The sequence below is a fragment of the Schistocerca cancellata genome, chromosome 10, assembly GCF_023864275.1.
Source record: "Schistocerca cancellata isolate TAMUIC-IGC-003103 chromosome 10, iqSchCanc2.1, whole genome shotgun sequence".
Classification (NCBI taxonomy): domain Eukaryota; kingdom Metazoa; phylum Arthropoda; class Insecta; order Orthoptera; family Acrididae; genus Schistocerca; species Schistocerca cancellata.
In genome coordinates this window covers 145,003,839-145,027,313 of record NC_064635.1, presented here as the reverse complement: position 1 = coordinate 145,027,313, position 23,475 = coordinate 145,003,839, and the positions used below count along the sequence as shown (strand labels likewise).

General features: G+C 40.6%; 1 protein-coding gene across 2 annotated transcripts in view; it reads left to right on the top strand.

Moving 5' to 3' along the window:
• Positions 1-23,475, top strand: part of LOC126106349 (breast cancer metastasis-suppressor 1-like protein-A) — an 80,326-nt gene that overhangs the window by 42,101 nt on the left and 14,750 nt on the right. For both annotated transcript variants that reach the window (XM_049912600.1, XM_049912601.1), the window contains exon 5: positions 4,366-4,747. In XM_049912600.1, coding sequence (XP_049768557.1) covers positions 4,366-4,747 — 382 coding nt within the window. The remainder of the gene's footprint in view (positions 1-4,365; positions 4,748-23,475) is intronic.

Below are 23,475 nucleotides of genomic sequence, written 5' to 3'. Positions count from 1 at the left end.
TTTTTTTTTTGCCCTAAAATAAAACAAACAAACACACAACACACCTCCCTGGATGCACCTGAAGTTTCTTCTACATTTATTGATGGCTCTCCACCCAACATAAGTTGCTGTACCCTCTCGGTGACGAAATCCTCAATCCATTCATAGATTTCACCAAGATCATTATGTTTTTTTTTTTTTTTTTTTTTTTTTTTGTACGAGTTTGTTCATTCGTAGGATATGATAAAGAAAATTTTATGCTTCCTGGCCATTGCCCCAAACTGTATGCACAGTGACCTCAATAAATGGGAATGAAAATTTATAATAAATTAGAACCCAAGTTAATGCAAGTCATGTAGGTTGAACTGGAAATGTGAGATGGATACAAATATCTTTTTAGTGTTGTTATTTATTTTAGTACTATTATTTATAAGCATAAAAACCATGGTAACTGTTTTATAAATTTTTGACATGTCTCCCGTATGCGAACTAATTGGATTGTAAATGTACTTCATGAGATGAATAAGCCACAATTCCACACATAAAGGTTTCAGACATATGTTCTCAAAGCAATTTTAGCTGAAATGTGAGTTTACTTGGAACACAGAGGAAATACATGTATGCATTACTAGAATTTCATCTGATCTTGTGAGAGATCCTTCAAAAATACTATCCTATGGTATTGCCCTCCTGACAGCCAAAAGTATCTCATTCAGCATATCTCTATCTATAGTCTTATGCTTTGTTTTACAGTTATGCAGTAATCTCTTTTTCTTTAGAAGTTTTTTTGCTGTGACTGTATACTATGGAAAGTTCCTCCTATCATGAACTATTTTACTGGGTACCTATCTTTCCAGCGTATGGTCAGCTATTATTTTAAACTTGAACCATAACTCTCCTTCTTGCTCCTCTCCAGAGCTAAATGTTTCAAATTCGTCATTGAGATATAACATACGGAAATGTGACACTTTGTTGAAGGTATAAACATATACACTCGTAATTCCTGCACACTATCTGTTCATTTACAAAGAGAAGAAAATTACAATGTTGCACTGTGTACTATTTATTACGCATTGTACGACTGTTTGTGCAGCAGAATTGTAGATTTAGATATTTGGATTATTTGGCCCCATAAAGTTGCACATTTTGTGGATTACATTTTAAGTGTGAGATCTTGCAGGCTGTTGTTCAAATGTCTTGGAATTTTTACTCTTCAATTTCTGCACATATACTCCCTCGTGGGATTTGTGGTAAATAAAGTGAACATCAATTAGGGGGAAAAATGATTTCCACTTCTTTAACATTGTACAGAAAAATATACATTTTTCTGTGGTTTTCATTTTCAGCTTATTTCTAGCAGAACTGAGAAATTTGAATAGATTTACAAATCTGAGTTGACACACTTCCTTGTGGCCAATTACTTTTATTCTCTGCAGGAGTATCTGACAGTAGTTTATAAGAGTCACAGATTGCAACGTATTATTTACTGTTGTTGTCATTGTTGTGGTCTTCTGTACAAAGATTGGTTTTTGATCCAGCTGTCCACACTAGTCTATCTTGTGTGAGCCTCTTCACCTGTGTGCAGCTGCTGCAACCCATGTCGATTTGAACCTACTTACTGTAAACAAGTCTTTGTCTCCCTGTGAAGTTTTTAACCCTGCCTCTCCCCCCACCACCACCCACCCACAGACATACACATTCTTCCTCCCATTACCAAGTCAACAATTCGTTGATGCCTTGAGATGGAACCTAGCAGTTAAGTCACTTGTTCTAGTCAGGTTGTGTTATAAATTTCTTTTCTCGCCAATCAAATTCTATATTATGTCATTAGTTACCCAATCTGCAGATCTAAAATACAGTATTCTTCTGCTAAAATACAGCATTCTTCTGCAGCACCACATTTCAAAAGCTTCTGTCATTGTCTGTGCTGCTTATCGTCCGTGTTACAACCTCTGTACAAGGCTACATTCGAGACAAATATTTTCAGAAAAGGCTTTCTAACACTTAAATGTAAAATAAATGTTTACAAAATTCCTCCTTTTAAAAACATTTTTCTTACTATTGCCCGTCTTCTTTTTATATCCCTCCACTTCGGCCATTGTCAGTTATTTTCCTGCCCAAATAGCATAATGCATCTATGACTGATAGTAAAAATCTTATTAGTTGTTAAGGTATATCACATTCCTCTTCAAAATTCTAAAATATGAGGGCTACCCAGAAAGTAACAGATGTTTTGAAATAAAAAATTAACAATATAAAAAAATAATTTCTATTATATACATTTTAAAGGTACAATGTTACGATATTTTTCTCCATAATCACCATTCAAATTGAGGCAGTTTATCGGCCACTGGTTTATACTGCACACAGCCCCATAGGAGCTCTCGGGTACGATTGACTGTGTGTGGACTTGTGTTGTCATGAAAAAACAAAGTTTTTGCACTGTGTTGTGCCACGTTCAAGGAACTTGACAAGAATCACTCTCTTAATGTCCCAAAACACAGTAGCCATGATCTTTCTTGCTGACAGTGTTTGCAAACACTTCCTTGGTTTCTTGGAAGTATTTGGGTGTCCCCATTCCATCCACTGCCTTTTTGTTTCACAATAGACACGATTCATCCAAGCCTCACCCCAGTTGTGATACAATTGATAACTTTTTACCATTTTTCTCATAAACTTCGAGGAAGGTCAATGCGCTGCAGCCAGTCCTTATTTTGTGTGGTCTTCTGTTAGGATTTTGGGAACTCACCTGGCACAAAATTTTTGGTAACAAAGTTTCTCCACCACAGTTTCATGCATCGAACTCTTTCGAATATGGGGGAAATGTTGCAAAAGTTCCATAATAAATTTCACAAATTTTGTTGTTGATTTTCATCAGCAGTTCCTCAGTCACAAGGCAAGGCCTACCACTACCGTCCTCTCTGTGAACATTTGTGCACCATTTCTAAAATCACTCCACCGTTGCCTCACTTAGCTTTCACTCATTATTCCTTTCCAGTACACACCATAAATGAGAGGTGAGATAAATTTCAATTGTTTTGCAGTTTTTTTGCCAACAAAAAGTTAATCACAGAATGCACCTCACAAATGGCACGATTTTCTTTTGCAGCGCACATTTTATCATCTCACAAAAAGCAAAGTAGCAGATACACAGACCACACACTACAATTGATGGATGTGTATTGAGTGTAGGAACATTACAGGGTGAAGGTGGTGGCTGCATCCCCACCCCACTGCTGTGATAAACCAAAACTTCAGTTTCTTTCTTAATAGCCCTCGTAGTTGATGTTTTGATTCGTATTCTGTGATTTTTGGTCAGATGTCCCTGAGTGGCTGAACACTGTTGTGCAGTTCCATGTACAAAAGGCTATTTTCCTACAATTTTCCAGAGAAATGGGATTATTGAGTAAAAAATTCAGGTTCTCAGTGGTAGGCTGTCATCATAGGGCAAATACTAACAGCAGGTGGTGAAAGAGAGGGGAATGTTATCAGACTATTATTGTTGTCGTGTCACTGAGATGGCTTCTCAATAGTCATTTACATTCCTCGTGTGCCATGACTGTGTGTTTACTTCATTTGCAGCCCAAAAACTCGGAAAATTGTATCATCTGTGACAATAGCCATGAAAGCCTACAGTTGCATCAACTCCTTTTAGTGTCTCATTCCTAATCTTCTTCCCTCAGCATTGCTTCACTTCATTGAACTAGACTCTATCAACCTTATTTTACTTCTGTTGATATTTATCTTATCACCTCTGTTAGAGACACTAATGGACTCTGTCCAACAGATGCTTCAAATCCGTTACCATCTCCTACAGAATAATGATATTTACTATTTGTCAATGAAAATAATTGATGTTTTAAAATATAATACAATTGGAGAGAGAAAAAATTTACTCACCAGATGGCAGAAGGAGAAAACACACACAAATGATACAGAAATGCACAAAGTTTCAGAGATAATGGCTCCTTCTCCTGCTAGAAGGGTTGAAGAGAAAGAAAGTGGGATTTTCCTTAACTCTCTTCCTTTCCTAAACCTCGCCACTCTTTGTCCTTCGTCCCTCATTCTTTCCCTTCAATCCTTCTGCCAGGAGGAGGAGGAGGCACTAGCTCTGAAAGCTTGCGCATTTTCCACTTTCATACCCTTTTTGTGTGTTTTCTCCTGCCACCACACAATGATAAAATATTTGTTTGTGATGTATTGTCAATCCTTTTTGTGTTTAATTTGTGTAACCTATTTTATTTTCTTTTGACTTTCTGTGAATTATGTAGTGATTTTTTCCAGTGTCATAGATTTCACTGAGAGAGCTTGATGAATTAAATTAAAATTATTCTGAATAAAATCATAGAAATGGATAGAAAAAGTTAATGACTGCACACATTTCAGAGTGAGAAGTCACTCCTCTGGGACTCGATCCAGAGTGACCTGGAGGAAAAAATCCGCCGCCTAGAGGAAGACCGGAATAATGTCGACATCACTGCAGACTTGTGGCTCGTGGAGCAGTCGGCTTCAGCGGGTGGACTTACTGGCAGCGGTCGCAGTGGGTCGGGCAGCCGCCGGCACGGTTCGAGTGCCGGTGCCGACTGCGTGGGGGCTGGCGGGTGCGGCAACGGTGCGGGAGGTAGTGGCGGCAGTGGCTCAGGGTCGAGGCGGAAACCTGTGTCCGTGTCGGGTCCGTATGTCGTGTACATGCTGCGAGACACAGACATCCTGGAAGACTGGACGGCGATCAAGAAGGCCCTCTCCGTGTCCAAAAGAAAGTCTGAATGTGAGTTGTGTTTTGTAACTCCCAGATCTACAGATCTGTTTATCTGTCTTTCTCACTGACTTTTGGGCTAATATCTGCTTTTTCCTTATTGGTCTCCTGACTGGTTTCATACAGTCCACTACGATTTTCTCCCAAGGGCCAAACTCTTCATCTCAAGGTGCTTATTGCACCTCTCAGAATTAATTATTTGTTCTGTATATTCCAGTCTCTGTCTTCACCTATACTTCCTGCTGACTTTTTGCTTTATTTAGTACCATAGAATTTATTCCCATATATCCTGTCATCCTGTCCCTTCTTCTTCTCAGGATCTCTCCACAGGTTTCTTTTTCACTGATTTTGCAGAGGACTTCTTCATTCCTTATCTTATCGAACCACTTTATTTTCAGCATCACTATGTAAAACCACATTTCAGATTTCAGACAACTAATTTCTTAGTTCAGTCACTAGACCACTTGCCCACAAAAGGCAAAGGTCACAGTTTCAAATACTATTCTGGCACACAGTTATAATCTGCCAGGAAATTTGGCTTCAGATGTTCAGCAAATGTTGCTAGGCACAGACCTCTGCAGCAGGCACCCGGTTTACGCACCCATGGCGACTGCTGTTTGTTGGCGTCAAAGGTCGGAATGTGCACACCCATTACTTCAGCTGGACGTCCACCAAATGGTGACAGGTGGCCGTTTCAGGTGAATCGTATTCTACGCTCCATCAGACGTGGCCATTAGTGTGTACGGTCCCGCAGCAATCTTCCGAAGAGGGTGTGTTATTGTCTGGAGAATATTTTACAGCATTCCCTTGGTGATCTCATCATTCTGGAAGGCACATTGGATCGACCCAAGTATGCACGTATCCTGGAGGATCGTGTCCTCCCTTACATGCAGTTTGTTTCTTCCTTGGCACAATGGCATCGAGCAGCAAGACAATGCAACATGTGACACAGCTCGCACTGTATGTGCACGGTTTGAAAAGCACCATGATGAGTTTGCCGTACTCTCCTGGTCATCAAACTGCCCAGATTTAAACCAAACTGAGAATGTGTGGGACCACTTCAGTTAGGCTGTACACGCCGTGGATTCTCAACCGAGAAACCTAGCGCAGCTGGCCACGATACTGAATCGGCATTGCTCCGCATCCCTGTCGGTGCCTTCCAGAGCCCCATTGACACTCTTCTTGCACGTCTCAAACGCACCACCCAGTACAAAGCGATTTTTCAAGTTTTTGATATGTGAGGTCATGTTAATGTGAGTGGACTGCGTATTTCCTTCATTGCTGTTTTGTAACACAAATTGATTAGTAGAGGAGAAAAACTGCCTGCCTGCCTTATATCATTTTTTGTCTAACCTTTTCTGAATGTTACCCATTCTACACTGTAGCGAATACATATTTTCTGAAGATTTCAAACATATCAGGCCGTTTTATATTGTTGGAGGCCATTTCTACGTTAATAAATCTGCTTGATTAATAATGTATTAAGCAGCTGTCAATAACCCAATGCGTAAACATAATTCACACATATACTGCTAAGCAACATTTCAGTAACCACATCCTAGGTATAGGGCACACACAGTGTACAGCCCATTACATTAATTAGTAACATACACTAAAATAGCTGAAATTGAAACACACAAAAACAGCAGCCTGAATGAATCCAAACACAAGGGAGTTGAGCTATTATACGAGGGGGGTGGTGGGGGGGGGGGACCCAAAAGTAACCGGAAGCATAATGCTGCACATCGTGTGCTTGTAGTAGCAGGTTGCGCCGCCAGAGGGTTGTAGTAGCAGCTCTGCTGAGTCATTCTGCCACGCGGCGTCACCCATCAGTGAGAAGTGTGGTTTCTTTGGCAGTTCTTTGAGTGTGCGTACAGTGCAGACGTGACATGAGGAAATGGCTAGTTCTTATGAACAACGTGCAGCAGTGAAGTTTCGTTTCTTGCTCGGCAAGAACGCAGCAGAAACTGTTGCAATGGTTCAGACAGCCTACAAAGACCATGCTCTTAGTAAAACACAAGTGCACGAATGGTTTTCCCGGTATAGAAAGGAAGATGTGGTGGTTGAAGATCAGCCCCGTTCTCGTCGACCTCCAACTGCTCAAAGCGAAGACAACATCAACAAAATCCGTGATCTTATCAGTGAAGATTGACGCAGGACAATCGACCAACTCGAGAACTTGTCCGGGTTGTCCTGGAGCTCAATTCAGCGCATCTTGACCATTGATTTGGGGATGCGAAGAGTGGCAGCAAAATTTGTGCTGAAGCTTCTTACCGGAGATCAAAGGGATCATTGCGTTCAAGCCTGTCTTGAAATGAAGGACGCATTCAAAGATGATCCACATTTTTTCATGGTGCTATGGGTACGATCCAGAAAGTAAACAACAGTCATTACAATGGAAGTGACCTGGCTCACCTCGACCAAAAAAAGCTCGACAAGTGAAATCGAATGTGAGAATGATGTTGATCTGTTTTTTTGACATCAAAGAGACCGTACACTCTACATTTGTCCCTCAAAACCAGATAGTAAACCAACAATTCTATTTGGAGGTTATGAAATGGCTTTGCATAAGTTTGTCACGAAAACGTCTGGCTTTGTGGGATTCTGGCGTGTGGTTCCTGCATCACGACAACACTCCCGCGCACATGGCTCTCAACGTTCGCCATTTTTTGGCCTCAACAAAGACAACTACCTTGACCCACACGCCCTATTCGCCGGATTTAGCACCCTCGGACTTCTTCCTATTCCCGAGGATGTAAAGAGACTTGAGAGGGAAGCGTTTTGCGGATGTGGAAGACGTAAAATGCAATGTCATGAAAGTGCTAGCAGGTATCAAAGAGGACGAATTTAAAAGGTGCTTCGGACACTGGAATGAACGTTTGGACAAGTTTATTAATGCTAATGGAGAGTACTTCAAAGGAGATTAAGGTTGTATTTGAAAACAATAAAGTATATGCTTTCTAGAAAAAAATTCCAGTTATTTTTGGGTCCCCCCTCGTATATTACCAACCAGTGACCAATGTGACGTATCATAATACACTATGTGGTCAAAAGTATCCACACATCCCTATGTAATGCGGACTTGACCAGTGGATGTCAAGAGAGTATGTATGAAAGGAGGCAGCAATTCTGTTGTCAGTGGAGAAACAGTAACAGCAAAATTGGTCAGTCAGCAGAGCTCAGTGACTATACGTGGACAAGTCATTGTATATCACCTGAGTAACAGTTCTATCACAGACATTTCTGCCCTTCTGAAGCTGCCCAAGTTGACTGTCGGTAATGTGATTGTGAAGTGGAAATATGGAGGAACAATAACAGCTAAACCAAAACTGGACAGTCCTCAAGTACTGATGGACAGGAGCTGTTGAGAATTGCAGAAAGTGGTTGTAAAAAATCATTTGAATCAGTGGAAGGAAAAATCATGTAATCTACATATACATTTATACACTGCAAACCAGCATGAGACGCATGGCAGAGGGTACATCCCGTTGTACCAGTTATTAGAGTTTCTTCCTGTTCATTTCCTTCAGTATCTCTGTGATACTCTCCCACAGATTAAACAAACCTGTGACCATTCATGTTGCTGTTCTCTGTATATGTTCACTATCCACTGTTAGTCCTGTCTGGTACAGGTCCTGCACACTAGAGCAGTATTTTAGAACTGGTCGCACAAGTGATTTGTAAGCAATCTCTTTTGTAGACTGATTGCACTTCCCCGGTATTCAACCGATAAAATGAAGTTCATCACCTGCTTTACCCACGACTGAACCTATATGATTATTCCATTTCATATCCCTGTAACGGGTTACACCCAGGTTTGTTTGAGTTAGCCGATTCCAACAGTGACTCATTGATATTATAGTCATAGGATACTACTTTTTTTGTTTTGTGGAGTGCAAACTTTTACATTTCTTGAGCAATTAGAGCAGGTTGCCAATCTCTGCACCACACTGAAATCTTACTAATATCTGACTGAATATTTATACAGCTTCTCTCAGATAGTACTTCATTACAGATAACTGCATCATCTGCAAAAAGCCTGATTTTCTCACTCTAAGAAGAATCGGCTGCCATTCCTCCACAGACATTTGACATTGGAAGTGCCCTCCGCAGGGGTCAAGCCATACTAAAGGGAATGGTGGACACACTCCATATTAATTACCAGCTTCTTTGAATTCCAAAAATGGGAATTAGCTTGCAAAACATCCTTCTATCTTGCATTCCTCCTAGCATCAATCTTTGCCAGATCCTACCTCCACCCACCTCCTTTGCTATCCCCATGCATCTGTCTCCATTACATTAAACTCACAATTTTCCATCTACGCAGTCCAGAGACATTAATGTGGCCACCGCCTCGTGTCAGTGTCGACACACAATAACCACTCACATGCAGCAGGTGGTAGCACTATCAGTGGAGTGTGGAGTGTATATAAAGTGTGTGTGTGTGTGGGGGGGGGGGGGGGGGAGGGCGTGGGAAACAGTTCAGTTGTTGTGGTAATTCAGAAAGATTTATCTGGTGTCCAAAAGGGTAGAAACATTTTTGAAATGGCTAAGTTTGTAAATTGTTCATGTGCTGCCTCAGTTAAAGTACAGGGTGTACATAAAGTCAGGGAACACTTTCAATTATTTATTGTACAAGTACCAAACATTGTACAGATATTATACATATGACATTTCGAAGAGAAACCCTGAAAGCTTTTTTTTCTCCCCATGTATACCGCCACAGCGTAGTTTGGTAATTTGCCGACAGTCAGCGCTAGTCACAAACGTGGCGCGTCCAGGTGCGAAGCGACCTTTCTGTGTGTTGTGGTTTGACAAAAACAAGTGTGCTAAAGCTGTTCAACAGATGCTTAGAACCATGTACGGTAAGAAGCCACCAACAAGGAAGGCCATTTACTGCTGGCACAACAAATTCGTTATGACAGGTTGCTTGTGCCTGGAAAAGAGAAGTGGACATCTGAGTGTGAGTGAAGTGAATGTGGAGCGCGTTCGAGAGACATTCCTAAGGAGTACAAAGAAATCGATGCATCGTGCATCCCGTGAACTCGAAATGGCTCCACTGACAGTGTGGAAAGTCCTGCAACAGAAGCTGTCTATGAAACCATCAAATTGGAGTTAGTGCAGAAGCTCAATGACAACGACAAAGACAGGCGTTTTGAGTTTTGTTCGCAGTTGCAACAATTGAATGAGGATGGGGATGGCATTGTTGATCGCTAAATTTTTAGCGATGAAGCCACTTTTCACACTAATCTGAAAGTGAACAGGCATAATTGTCGAATCTGGCATACAAAGCGTCCACACGAATGCATTGAATTTGAGTAGGATTCCACAAAGGTAAATGTTTTTTGTACTTTGTCATCGAAAACTTTACGGGCCATTCTTCTTCACTGAGAGCACTGTCACTGGATATTCCCATTTGGACATGTTGTAGCAATGGTTGATGCCTCAAATGCAATCGGACTCTCTGTTCATCTTTCAGCAGGATGGGGCTCCACTGCACTTTCATCGTGAAGTTTGTGGGTACCTCCTGCCACATCAACAGATTGGCCGTGCTACGGAAGTGTGCAGCTGTTTCATGAAATGGTCTCCCCGATCACCAAATCTCACTCCGTGCGACTTTTTTCTGTGGGGACACATTAAAGATCTGGTGTACGTACCACCTCTGCCAAATGACATAGCAGAGCTCCGGGAGAAAATACGCGAAGTGTTTGGCACAGTCGATGATGGCGTGCTGAGATGGATGTAGCCAAGAATTCGATTGCCATATTGACGTCTGCCGGGTCACTCGTGGTTCGCATATCGAATGTTTGTAAAAAAAAAACTTTCAGAGTTTCTCTTCAAAATGCAATATGTATGAATTCTTTACAATGTTTAGTTCTTGTGCAATAAATAATTGAAAGTGCTCCCGGACTTTATGTACACCCTGTATATTGCGGATGGCAAAATGTCGCAATCCGAAACTGGCACCGAGGCAACTGTGATGCATCACAGGCCGGGGGCCACAGATAAGGGTGAACGACAACTGCAGATATGTGTACGGGCAAATAGACTTGCAGCTGTTGAGCAACTGACCACCCAGATGAACCAAGTGTCTATCAAGAGAGTTTCCTCAACAATGTTTCAGCGGACATTGCTGTGTACTGTACGGGCCTCTGCAGCAAGCACCTGGTTCGTGTACCCGTGCCGACTGCTGTTCATCTACAACAAAAGGCAGAATGGCTGGAAGAGGGTGTGTTATGCTCTGGGCAATGTTTTTGTGGTATTCCCTGTGTGATCTCATCATTTTGGAAGGCACAGTGGATCAGCACATGTATGCACCTATCCTCAGGGACTGTGTCTATACCCACATGCAGTTTGTTTCTCCTCAGCACAATGGCTTTTACCAGCAGGACAATGCAATGTGTCACACAGGTCACAGTGTACATGCACAGTTCAGAGAGCACTGGGATGAGTTTGCCGTACTCCCGTGGTCACCAAACTCTCCGTGGTCACCAAACTCTCCAGATTCGAACTCGATCGAGAATCTGTGGGACCGTTTCGATCGGGCTGTTTGCACCACTGATTTTCAACTGAGAAATGTAACACAGCTGGTCGTGGCACTAGAGTTGACACAACTCCACATCACTGTCAGTACCTTCCAGAAACTCATTGAGACTCTTCCTGCACATCTCACAGTGGTCGTCTGTGCTGCAAAAGGTCCTTGTTCACGCTTTTTAACAGAGGGTCAGGTTAACACGATTGTACACTGTATTGCCACTACTAGCTCTACTTACAGCAACATGATGTCACTGGTACCACCTCCCTATCCTGTTCCATTGCTGCCTCCCCCTCCCAGCTATCAACATTCTTTTCCTCACCTCATTTCCCTCCTGCCTTCTTTGTTCCTCTCAGCCACTCCACCTGACCCGAGAGAAGGTGTAATTATAATGCAAAGGGGAAAGAAAACCACTCATCCTGGACATAATAGCTTTGGGCAATACTCGGTATAAAACTGTGTGTTAACAGTGAGAGCGAAACTCCACAACACCACCTAGCATTCCAGCAGTACTTCATAACATTGCTGCATGTCAGTGAAAGATACAGCACAGCACAGGCCATCATACGAGACGAGAAGGGACAAGTCAGCTGTCTTCAATATGTTTCCACAGAACAGCCTGGAAGTTATACTGTAACGGCCATTTATAATACGGTGGCTATACAGCTGCCTTTCTATTAGTGTCTAATGTGTTTAATAACAACAGAAGATACTCAGACATTGCTTATTCACCATTTCTTCAAATCTGGCAGAAAATCTAGAGAGATTCTGGTCATGTGTAAAGTATACCAGCAGCAAGACACATTAGCTCCACTGTGCAGTAGTAATGGTAATTTATCTACAACAGCACGACTAAAGTGTAGTTACTAAATATGGTTTTCTGAAATCCCTTCATCAAAGAAGATGCAATAAATATTCCAGAATTCAAATCAAGAACAGCTGTCAATATGTCAATCCTTCTAGAGAAGGTGCCCCAATGTAGCGGAGCAACTTAAGTCACTTAATAGAGGCAAGTCTTCTGGTCCAGATTGTATACCACAAATGTTCCTTTCAGACTGTCCTGGTGAAATACACTCCTGGAAATGGAAAAAAGAACACATTGACACCGGTGTGTCAGACCCACCATACTTGCTCCGGACACTGCGAGAGGGCTGTACAAGCAATGATCACACGCACGGCACAGCGGACACACCAGGAACCGCGGTGTTGGCCGTCGAATGGCGCTAGCTGCGCAGCATTTGTGCACCGCCGCCGTCAGTGTCAGCCAGTTTGCCGTGGCATACGGAGCTCCATCGCAGTCTTTAACACTGGTAGCATGCCGCGACAGCGTGGACGTGAACCGTATGTGCAGTTGACGGACTTTGAGCGAGGGCGTATAGTGGGCATGCGGGAGGCCGGGTGGACGTACCGCCGAATTGCTCAACACGTGGGGCGTGAGGTCTCCACAGTACATCGATGTTGTCGCCAGTGGTCGGCGGAAGGTGCACGTGCCCGTCGACCTGGGACCGGACCGCAGCGACGCACGGATGCACGCCAAGACCGTAGGATCCTACGCAGTGCCGTAGGGGACCGCACCGCCACTTCCCCGCAAATTAGGGACACTGTTGCTCCTGGGGTATCGGCGAGGACCATTCGCAACCGTCTCCATGAAGCTGGGCTACGGTCCCGCACACCGTTAGGCCGTCTTCCGCTCACGCCCCAACATCGTGCAGCCCGCCTCCAGTGGTGTCGCGACAGGCGTGAATGGAGGGACGAATGGAGACGTGTCGTCTTCAGCGATGAGAGTCGCTTCTGCCTTGGTGCCAATGATGGTCGTATGCGTGTTTGGCGCCGTGCAGGTGAGTGCCACAATCAGGACAGCATACGACCGAGGCACACAGGGCCAACACCCGGCATCATGGTGTGGGGAGCGATCTCCTACACTGGCCGTACACCACTGGTGATCGTCGAGGGGACACTGAATAGTGCACGGTACATCCAAACCGTCATCGAACCCATCGTTCTACCATTCCTAGACCAGCAAGGGAACTTGCTGTTCCAACAGGACAATGCACGTCCGCATGTATCCCGTGCCACCCAACGTGCTCTAGAAGGTGTAAGTCAACTACCCTGGCCAGCAAGATCTCCGGATCTGTCACCCATTGAGCATGTTTGGGACTGGATGAAGCGTCGTCTCACGCGGTCTGCACGTCCAGCATGAACGCTGGTCCAACTGAGGCGCCAGGTGGAAATGGCATGGCAAGCCATTCCACAGGACTACATCCAGCATCTCTACGATCGTCTCCATGGGAGAATAGCAGCCTGCATTGCTGCGAAAGGTGGATATACACTGTACTAGTGCCGACATTGTGCATGCTCTGTTGCCTGTGTCTATGTGCCTGTGGTTCTGTCAGTGTGATCATGTGATGTATCTGACCCCAGGAATGTGTCAATAAAGTTTCCCCTTCCTGGGACAATGAATTCAAGGTGTTCTTATTTCAATTTCCAGGAGTGTAGTTCACTTTTCATCTATCATATGCAACTGCTAGCTCGACGAAAGATTCGTAACTGACAACTGGAATGTTGCATAGGTCACGCCGACACACAAGAAATGAAATAAAAGTTATCCACTGAATTATATACCCATATCATTTAAATTGATTTGCAGTAGATTTTTGGAACATATACTGTGTTCCATCATTATAAAGTACCTGAAGGAAAACAATGTATTGATACATAACCAGCACAGATTCAGAAAATATCATTATTCTGAAACACAACTGGCTCTTTATTCATACGAAGGGGATCTCAAGTTAATTTCATATTTTCACACTTCCAGAAGGCTTCTGACACCATTCCTCACAAGCAGTTTCTAATCAGATTGCATGCCTATGTAGTGCTGTCTCAATTGTGTGACTGGATTCTGCACTAATCCATCCAGTATAACAGAAGTGATATCTGACGTTCCCCAAAGAAGTGTTATAGGTCTCTGCTGTTCCTAATTTGTATAAATTATTTAGGGCACAGTCTGAGCAGATGATGCTGCCATTTAGCATCTAGCAAAGTCATTAGAAGATGAACCAATTGCAAAATGATTTCAGCAAGATATCTGTATAGTGTGAAAAGTGCCAATTGACCCTAAGTAATGAAAAATGTGAGATCACCCACGAGTACTGAAAGGGATCCATTAAACTTGGGTGACACGGTAAATTACACAAATCTAAATGTTGTCAATTCAACAATTATTAACAACTCAAACTGGAACAATATTAGAGAAGGAAATAGCGGAGATGCTGAGTCGATGTGACTCAGCATCTCCACTATATGGTGAGTGGCAACTTTCCTTCTCTAATATTGTTACATTCCTTCCTGGATTTTCCATTGTTAAACTGGAACTATCACATTCTGGGGAAGGCAGTAGTCAGAACACAGAAGATGCAACAGGTCTGCTAAAGAGACTGCCTATGTTGCACTTGTCCATCCTCTTCTAGAGTACTATTGTGCAGTACAGCATCCGTACCAGATAGCATTGACAGAAAACATGAAGGAAATTCAAAGAAGGGCAGCTTATTTTATTTTATCACTTTATAGGAGGGAAGGTGTCTTAGATATGATACGCGAGTTGGTGTGGTTATAGTTTCATTGTGGGGAGATCTTTTCACTAAATTACAATCACCAACTTTTTGTTCTGAATGTGACCGTAGCGGCCGCGCGGCTCCAGACTGTAGTGCCTAGAACTGCTCGGCCACCCCGGCCGGCTTGTCTCGTGTGTGTGCCTATATTACGCCATCTGTCTGCTGCTGTCACACAACAGCGCTACTCATTTGTTGTTAGACTACTGTCTGTTGTTCATGTTTTGCTAACGTATAGCATTAAAATGAATATCACACTAGATTAATAAGAACCCACTTAATCAAATGATGCATGTAAAATTCTACTTCAAAAACAACATTTGTTGAAAACAGGAGGGGGGGGGGAGATAGTCTGTTGCAACAAAAACATACAGAATAAATTTTTATTTTGCAGGTGAGTGTGTGCTTTAATCTTTCAAAAAATTCTAAAACACATACGCCAACAGTGCATTTAGTTGTTTGTGTTACTGTCTGTCTTCTACACTGGAGCAGGTGTTTTTATACTGTTTGTCATATGCAACTAATAAGGATGTTTTATACTGCTGTGTTTTCTATGGAGTAAAAAGTCAGCCCCAGAATGCAACTACTGATATTTGAGCTATTTTCTCACTTTGTTATAGTTACTTAATTACTTTATTTTACTGCTTCTGCTTCTGCTGCTGCTGCTGCTGCTACTACTGCTACTACTACTACTACTATTGGGTGATTTCATCTCAGATCATACAGGTCATGAATTTCTCTGGAAAAAATATATATTAGTCCTCTACATCCCAGATGTTAAGAAATAAAAGTATTTTTGTTTTATCTTAATTTTTTGAAATGGTACGGCCTTTGCAAAAATTTATATTTTGTCTCTTAAAGCAATAGAGAACAAAAAGTATAACTAATAAAACAAAAGTACTGGAAACCTGGCAGATGATTTGTGTTAAAACTCCCTCTCAGTGTGTTCAAATTTAGTTGGCACTCACACTCTAATGGGCTTCCTTTATCTTACAAATTTAGGACGAAAATACAAAATTTAAATTAATTTTTCCACTTTTTTTTTCCTAATTTTCGAAAGGCACAGAACACTATCTTCTGTGTCATATTACCAGACACTACTGATGTAATTATAAACAGTATCTTCTCCACTCCAGTTATCTGTATTATGTAAATATTTGTTACTAAAAATGTAAAAAATTGCATTTTTATGAGTTTTTACAAATTACTTACTCGAAAACCCCCATCCAAAAGTTTTTGAGAATTACACAAAATATTGTTTGGTGGCTATGTAGATAGTCAGTGTAAACACAGTGGGCAATATTTCTCTGTGTAAAGTGTTAAAAATTTTTCAGCATTCTGCATATTTTGCATCACTGAATTCCTAGTGTAAAATACGCATGTTGGCAGCACTGTTTTCAGTGCTCTTCTGTTTATAACAAATGAGTGAGACCTTGCTCATAAACTATTCTGCATCGAGTTTTGTGTTTGGTTTGAACTTTTTGTTAGATACCATGTCAGTGAGGAAATGCAGTAGTGAAAGAGTCCGGTATGTTGACTATGAAAATAGACAAAAGAAGGTGGTGTTTGAGAAAAGTGAAAAACGCTTAAAAGTTGTAGGAAATCTGATGGGTATTACAGAAATATCTTGGTCCTCAGTTAATGTTATTAGCATCAAATCTGTTGTGAAGGAATTGCTGCACTCACTGCAAGAAGGAGTTTAGTGACACCCCACCTGAATGATCATCATCATCCAAATGTGAAACTGAAGAAGACAGTGCAGATGTTTATATTCCTGGGTGTGGAGTAGTTGTTGCATTGAACATTAGCATTTATGCTGTAGCCCCTGTCCAGGGAAGGTAAGGAGCACAAGGAGAAAACAGCATGTAAAAAGAAAACTGGAAGAAATTGAAACATGTTTTACATAAACAACATCTTCAAAACTTTGTGAAGCATATAATGTAGATCCACTTGGTGCAGAACCTGAAGATAGTGATGTGCACAAAATGTAATGTGTGGTTTCAAAACCTAAACATTGCTATCTTGGCAGCCACCTATGCTGAGAGGGTACAATTTCTGACACTCATACCTGATAGCTACTCCAAGCAGCGAATACAGAAATACGTACCCACTTCCTCAGATTATTTACAGTAATTTCTAGTGATGATGAAGATTAGAGCACTCAGAGTCCTAATTGGGCTGATGTTATCTCTGTTGGTGAAATTGGTGAAAAGTTTTAAAAGGTAAGAAGATATATAACGAGATCAATAAGAGAGCATATCTCCTATTGAAAAAGTAGTACTTTAATTTAAAAATTGGTCTCACAAAATTCTACTCCTTATGATTGTAATGTGTATAACGCCACCCAGTGCAGGAATTATACACGTGTATGTACTGCACGAATTTGAAACTAGTTTGTTTCACCATAAGCAGTGTCACAGGAAAGAAGTACCCAGAGATGGACCTGATGCTTTTGTGTATCTGTCCAGAGCCGCAAGATAAATGTTGGTTGCAAGTGTGCAATGTGTCCCGGTGCTGAAGTGATGCACACCCTAAAATACAGATACATTAGCTCTTCATTTCGACTTTGTTGACGACTTGTCTGTTGCTTTGCAGAACAAAATTCAAAGTTACCACTGGCAAACATCACAGGTATCAATATTCACATGTGTTTCTCACTTTCTTGGAACATCACACTGTTTTGCTATTGTCAGTGATGATCTTATTCATGACAGTGCACATGCATGCTATGCTGTCAGCATGGTAATTGGTGGCACAGCATCTGGAGGCCATGCATTTCCTAAATGTGTATATGTGGCTGAAGGTGCAACATCTCATTTTAAAAACCGCTTTCAGCTTTATGACCTTGGTCAACACTGTAGTACAGGAATTAAAACAAAAAATTGATATTTTTAGCAACAGGTCATGGAAAAAGTGCACATGATTGGGTAGGGGGTCTCTGTAAGCATCTTGCAACAAGATTTAATCTCCAGTGTAAAGCTGTTGATGCTATAAGAGATGCTACTGGATTTTTCACACCATATCAACATTAGTAACAAACATTAATCTCTTAATTAAGGAAATTCTGTTTAAAAAAGAGAATAGAGTGGTCTGCTAGGAAGCCTGTGGTAGGAATTCAATAAAGTCATTACTGGGTTGCAACCCGGAGTGGCACATACATTGCAAGAACGATTCTCCATGAAATGCAGCCTGTTACTGTGTGTGAAATGCAGATACCACAGTATATTAGAAGACTTTGTAGTGAGCCACTTCATTTCTTGTGTGCATGACAATCAGTGGCAGGTGGGATGGATAATAAGTGTCTCAGGAGCTGCAAGATATAACAGTCTCCTTTATGACACCTCATGGTCCTGCTAATGCTTTAAAGTGTCCATCATCAAAAGATCTGTATGCAGTTCCTGTTACCCAAGTACTGTTCTTGTTGGATCATCCATATCCATGTGCAAATTCGGCTCGGCTATACAAGAAGCAGATGAAAAAAAGAAGAAAAAAAACTGATAAACTCTTTTCAATAGTGCAGTGTTGATTGATACATTGTAGGCAATTTTAATTTATGGAAAGCCATGAAGAAGTAAAATCATGACAGAAGACAGTAATAACTTGTGAATAATATCACAAAAAGAAAAATGGGTATAAATATTCCATATCTCATTTTTGTTGTGAATTGTTTTCCCAATCACTTGTAATGTTGTAAAGTAATTATTTGGATTCAGAAACACCAGTTTTGTATGACATTTACTTAAAATCAGCGATCAGTTTTAATATTTAAGTGTCCGTAATTTTTTGACCTTGAGAGTAGAACTAGGTGTACCTAAAAAAAATTCTTGCGTTTTGTACAGACTAGTATTGCCCACCCTGACTGTACATTTCCTAAGTACAATGACCAGCTAACATACCATGAAATTTTTAGAACATTTAGATGGGGATTTTGGAGAAAATAATTTCTAAATAACAAAAAAATTTCAGATTTTTTTCATCTTGTGTATAAATATTTTGATAGTTTCAGAATTTGATACATTAATGTCATAGCTGACAGTTAACAGTCCTTCCACTTTATCATTTCTAAAGTCTGATAACATCCTGTGAGTATTTGTATTTTCAAAACATAATTTTGAAATTCACAAAAAGTTACAAATTTTCACAGTTTATTTTTTTTCAAAAAAAAAAAAGAGTGAAAGAAAGAAAAGAAAAAAAAGAAAGAAAGAATAAAGGCTCAGAAGTGTGTGTGTGTATTAATTATGTCTGATAGTCTTGGTTACGCTGAATAGGTCAGGTGTCCACTATATGCAGGAGGCTACACGGGTAACAGGGGCTAACTGGCATGGACTGGGTGGTTTTTAGGATTAGAGGGTCACAGGAAACCACAAGGCCTTTAGTCGCAAAGGGTGCAGGCCGAACATAGGAAGAATGTAGATAAAGGAACCATTGATATAACAGTTGTAAATTGTCATAGCTGTGTTGGGAAAGTACCAGAGCTCCAAGTGCTAATAGAAAGCACTGATGCTCAAATTGTTATAGGCACTGAAAGCTGGCTAAAGTCGGATATAAGCTCAGCCGAAATTTTTGCGAAGAACTTAACGGTGTTCCGAAAAGATAGGTTAAACACTGTTGGCGGTGGTGTTTGTTGCTGTTAGAAGTAGTTTAACTTGTCGCAAAATTGAAATAGAGACTTCCTGTGAGTTAGTATGGGCAGAGGTCATTGTTTGCAACCGGAATAAAATGATAATTGGATCCTTTTACCGATTCCAATTCAGATTATAAAGCTGCTGAACGGTCCAGAAAACATTTGTTTGATTTCAAACACGTACCCGACTCATATGATAATAGTTGGTGGTGATTTTAATTCATATTCAATATGTTGGCAAAAATACATGTTTAATTCTGGAGGTATGCATAAAATATCATCCAGAATTGTGCTAAATGCATTCTCTGAAAATTATTTCGAGCAGTTAGTTCATGAGCCCCTGTGAATAGTTAACAGTTGTGAAAACATACTTGACCTCTTAGCAACAAATAATCCTGAGGTACTAACGAGCATCAAAACTGGTACAGGGATTAGTGAAGATAGTATTTTCATAGCGAGATTGAATATTGTAATCCTCAGATCCTCCAAACATAAGAGAAAAATATACCTATTCAAAAAAGAAGATAAAAATTCGCTTGACACCTTCCTGAGAGACAATCTCCACTCATTCCAGATTAATAATATAAGTGTAGACCAGATGTGGCTTAAATTCAAAGAAATAGTATTGGCAGCAGTTGAGAGGTTTATACCAAATAAACTAACAAACGACGGAGCTGATCCTCCTGGGTACACAAAATCGGGTTAGAACTCTGTTGCAGAAACAACGAAACTAACATGTCAAATTTAAACAGACGCAAAATCCCCAAGATTGGCGATCCTTTACAGAAGCTCAAAACTTAGCGCGGAGTTCAATGCAAGATGCCTATAACAATTTCCACAACGAAACAGTGTGTCAAAGCCTGACAGAAAATCCAAAGAGATTCTGGTCGTATGTGAAGTATGTTAGTGGCAAGAAACAATCAGTGCCTTCTCTGCATGATAGCAATGGAGATACTATTGAAGACAGTGTGCCAAAGCTGAGTTAGTAAACACAGCCTTCGGGAATGCCTTCACAAAAGGAGACAAAGTAAATATTCCAGAATTGGAATCGAGAACAACTGCCAACATGAATAACATAGAAATAAATATCCTCGGAGTTGTGAAGCAACTTAAATCACTTCATAAAAGCAAGTCTTCTTGTCCATACTGTATACCAATTAGGTTCCTTTCGGAGTACGCTGATGCATTAGCTCCATACTTAACAATCATATACAACCATTCGCTCGACGAAAGATTCATACCCAAAGACTGGAAAGTTGCACGGGTCACACCAATATTCAAGAAAGGTAGTAGGAGTAATCCACTAAATTACAGGCCCGTATCGTTAACGGCGATATACAGGATTTTGGAACATATATTGTGTACAAACATTATGAATTACCTCAAAGAAAACTCGTCTATTGATACACAGTCAGCATGGGTTTAGAAAACATCGTTCCTGTGAAAAACAACTAGCTCTTTATTCACATGAAGTGTTGAGTGCAAGGGATTTCAGATTGATTCCATATTTCTGGATTTCCAGAAGGTTTTTGGCACTGTACCACACAAGCGGCTTTTAGTGAAATTGTGAGAGCTTATGGAATATCGTCTCAGTTATGTGACTGGATTTGTGATTTCCTGTCAGATAGGTCACAGTTCGTAGTAATTGATGGAAAGTCATGGAGTAAAACAGAAGTGATTTCTGGCGTTCCCCAAGGTTGTTTTATAGGCCCTTTGCTGTTCCTTTTCTATATAAATGATTTGGGAGACATTCTGAGCAGCCATCTTAGGTTGTTTGCAGATGACACTTTCGTTTATCGACTAATAAAGTCATCAGAAGATCAAAACAAATTGCAAAACTATTTATAAAAGATATCTGGATGGTGTGAAAATTGGCAGTTGACCCTAAATAACAAAAAGTGTGAGGTCATCCACATGAGTGCTAAAAGGGATATGTTAAAATTTGGTTACAGATAAATCAGTCTAATCTAAAAGCCATAAATTCAACTAAATACCTAGGTATTACAATTACAAACAACCAAAAACTGCGTTTTGTTGGCAGGACACTTGGAAAATGTAACAGATCTACTAAGGAGACTGCTTACACTACACTTGTCCATTCTCTTTTTGAATACTGCTGCACGGTGTGGGATCCTTACCAGATAGGGCCGACGGAGTACATCGAGCAAGTTCAAAGAAGGGCAGCATGTTTGTATTATCATGAAATATGGGAGAGAGTGTCACAGAAATGATACAAGATTTGGGTTGGACATCATTAAAAGCAAGGTGTTTTTCATTGTGACGGAATCTTCTCACAAAATTTCAATCACCAACCTTCTCCTTGGAATACAAAAATATTTTGTTGACACCAGCCTACATAGGGATCAATGATCACCATGATAAAAATAAGGGAAATCAGAGCTCATACGGAAAAAAATAAGTGTTCATTCTTTCCGCGCACTATACGAGATTGGAATAATAGAGAATTGTGAAGGTAGTTCTATAAACCCTCCGACAGGCACTTAAATGTGATTTGCAGAGTATCCATGTAGATGTATTTATGGGAAAATAAATTCAGATCTCTATCACTTTTGGTTTCCTTATTACAATTTTTCTATTTTTCCGTTCATTATGACATTTCACAAATACTGTCATTTAGAGAAGTCTGTAGCATTGAAACAAATCATCAAAAAATCAAAGTATTGTAGTTTTTTAGAGGTATCATGTAGAACTTCAACATATATATATATATATATATATATATATATATATATATGTTGAAGTTCTACATGATACCTCTAAAAAACTACTATATATATATATATATATATATATATATATATATATATATAGTTTTTTTTTTTTTTTCAGTAACCTTTGAGGTATGCGACACATTCACTCTTGATCTGTGTGATTTGAAATGCAATCGCCCACCTACTATTGTTATCATTACCATCAAACTGCCTTGTTAATTCTGTTTCTTGTATGTTCCAAGAATTTTGAGAGTGCTTGTGAAAAATATGCCTGCTGATGTATTTTTGTGTTATGAGGTTTTGTGTGTGTGTGTGTGTGTGTGTGTGTGTGTGTGTGTGTGTGTGTGTTGGGACGGGGGGTGGGCATAATGTGCGCATGTGTGAGGGAGAGGGGGCAGGGAGAGGGAGGTAGGGGGGGGAGAGAGAGAGAGAGAGAGAGAGAGAGAGAGAGAGAGAGAGATTTCCTTTGTTTTGTTTGATTTTTTTATTTCCTGGCACTTCTTTCAGAGCAGAGAATAGAGAGCTGTGTATTTATTTTGTATTTCCTCTCTTTTTTTGTAACTCCAATTTTCTTGTTCTTTTATTTGATAAGCAATTGGTTGCTGTTATATAGGGTGTTTATAAATGAATATTGGGGTTTTAATGCTTTATAATATTTATTATTTTAAACTTACAGTTATAAATGATATGTCAAATGAAAGAGCGCTCAAACAGTTTTACCAAGCACCTTATAAATGGTGCGCCTCCTCACTGGCATAGCGAAGTACGCGATTGATTGAACTTCACTGTACCCAAGCGCTGGATAGACCGCAAGGGGCCCAATGACAGGGCTTGCTTTGCATGGCCTCCACGTTCACCCACCCTAAGGCCTTGTGATTTTTTCCTTTGTGGCTTCATCAAGGATCATGTGTACGTGCCTCTGCTACCAGCAGACCTTCCTGAATTAAGAAAGCGGATTGAAGCAGCTGTTGCTATAATCACTGAAGACACCCTTATCAACGTTTGGGAAGAACTTGATGTGTGCCGCGTGACAAATGGTGCTCACATTGAACATTTATAAGATTCTTGGTAAAATTGTTTGAGTTGCCCTCTCATTTGACATATTATTTATAACTGTAAGTTTAATGTAATAAATATTATAGAGCGTTAAAACCCCGATATTCATTTATAAACACTGTATTTTCAAATATACTTTTACATAGAGTAGGAGATTGTGGATGGAAATTGCAAATTGCTGG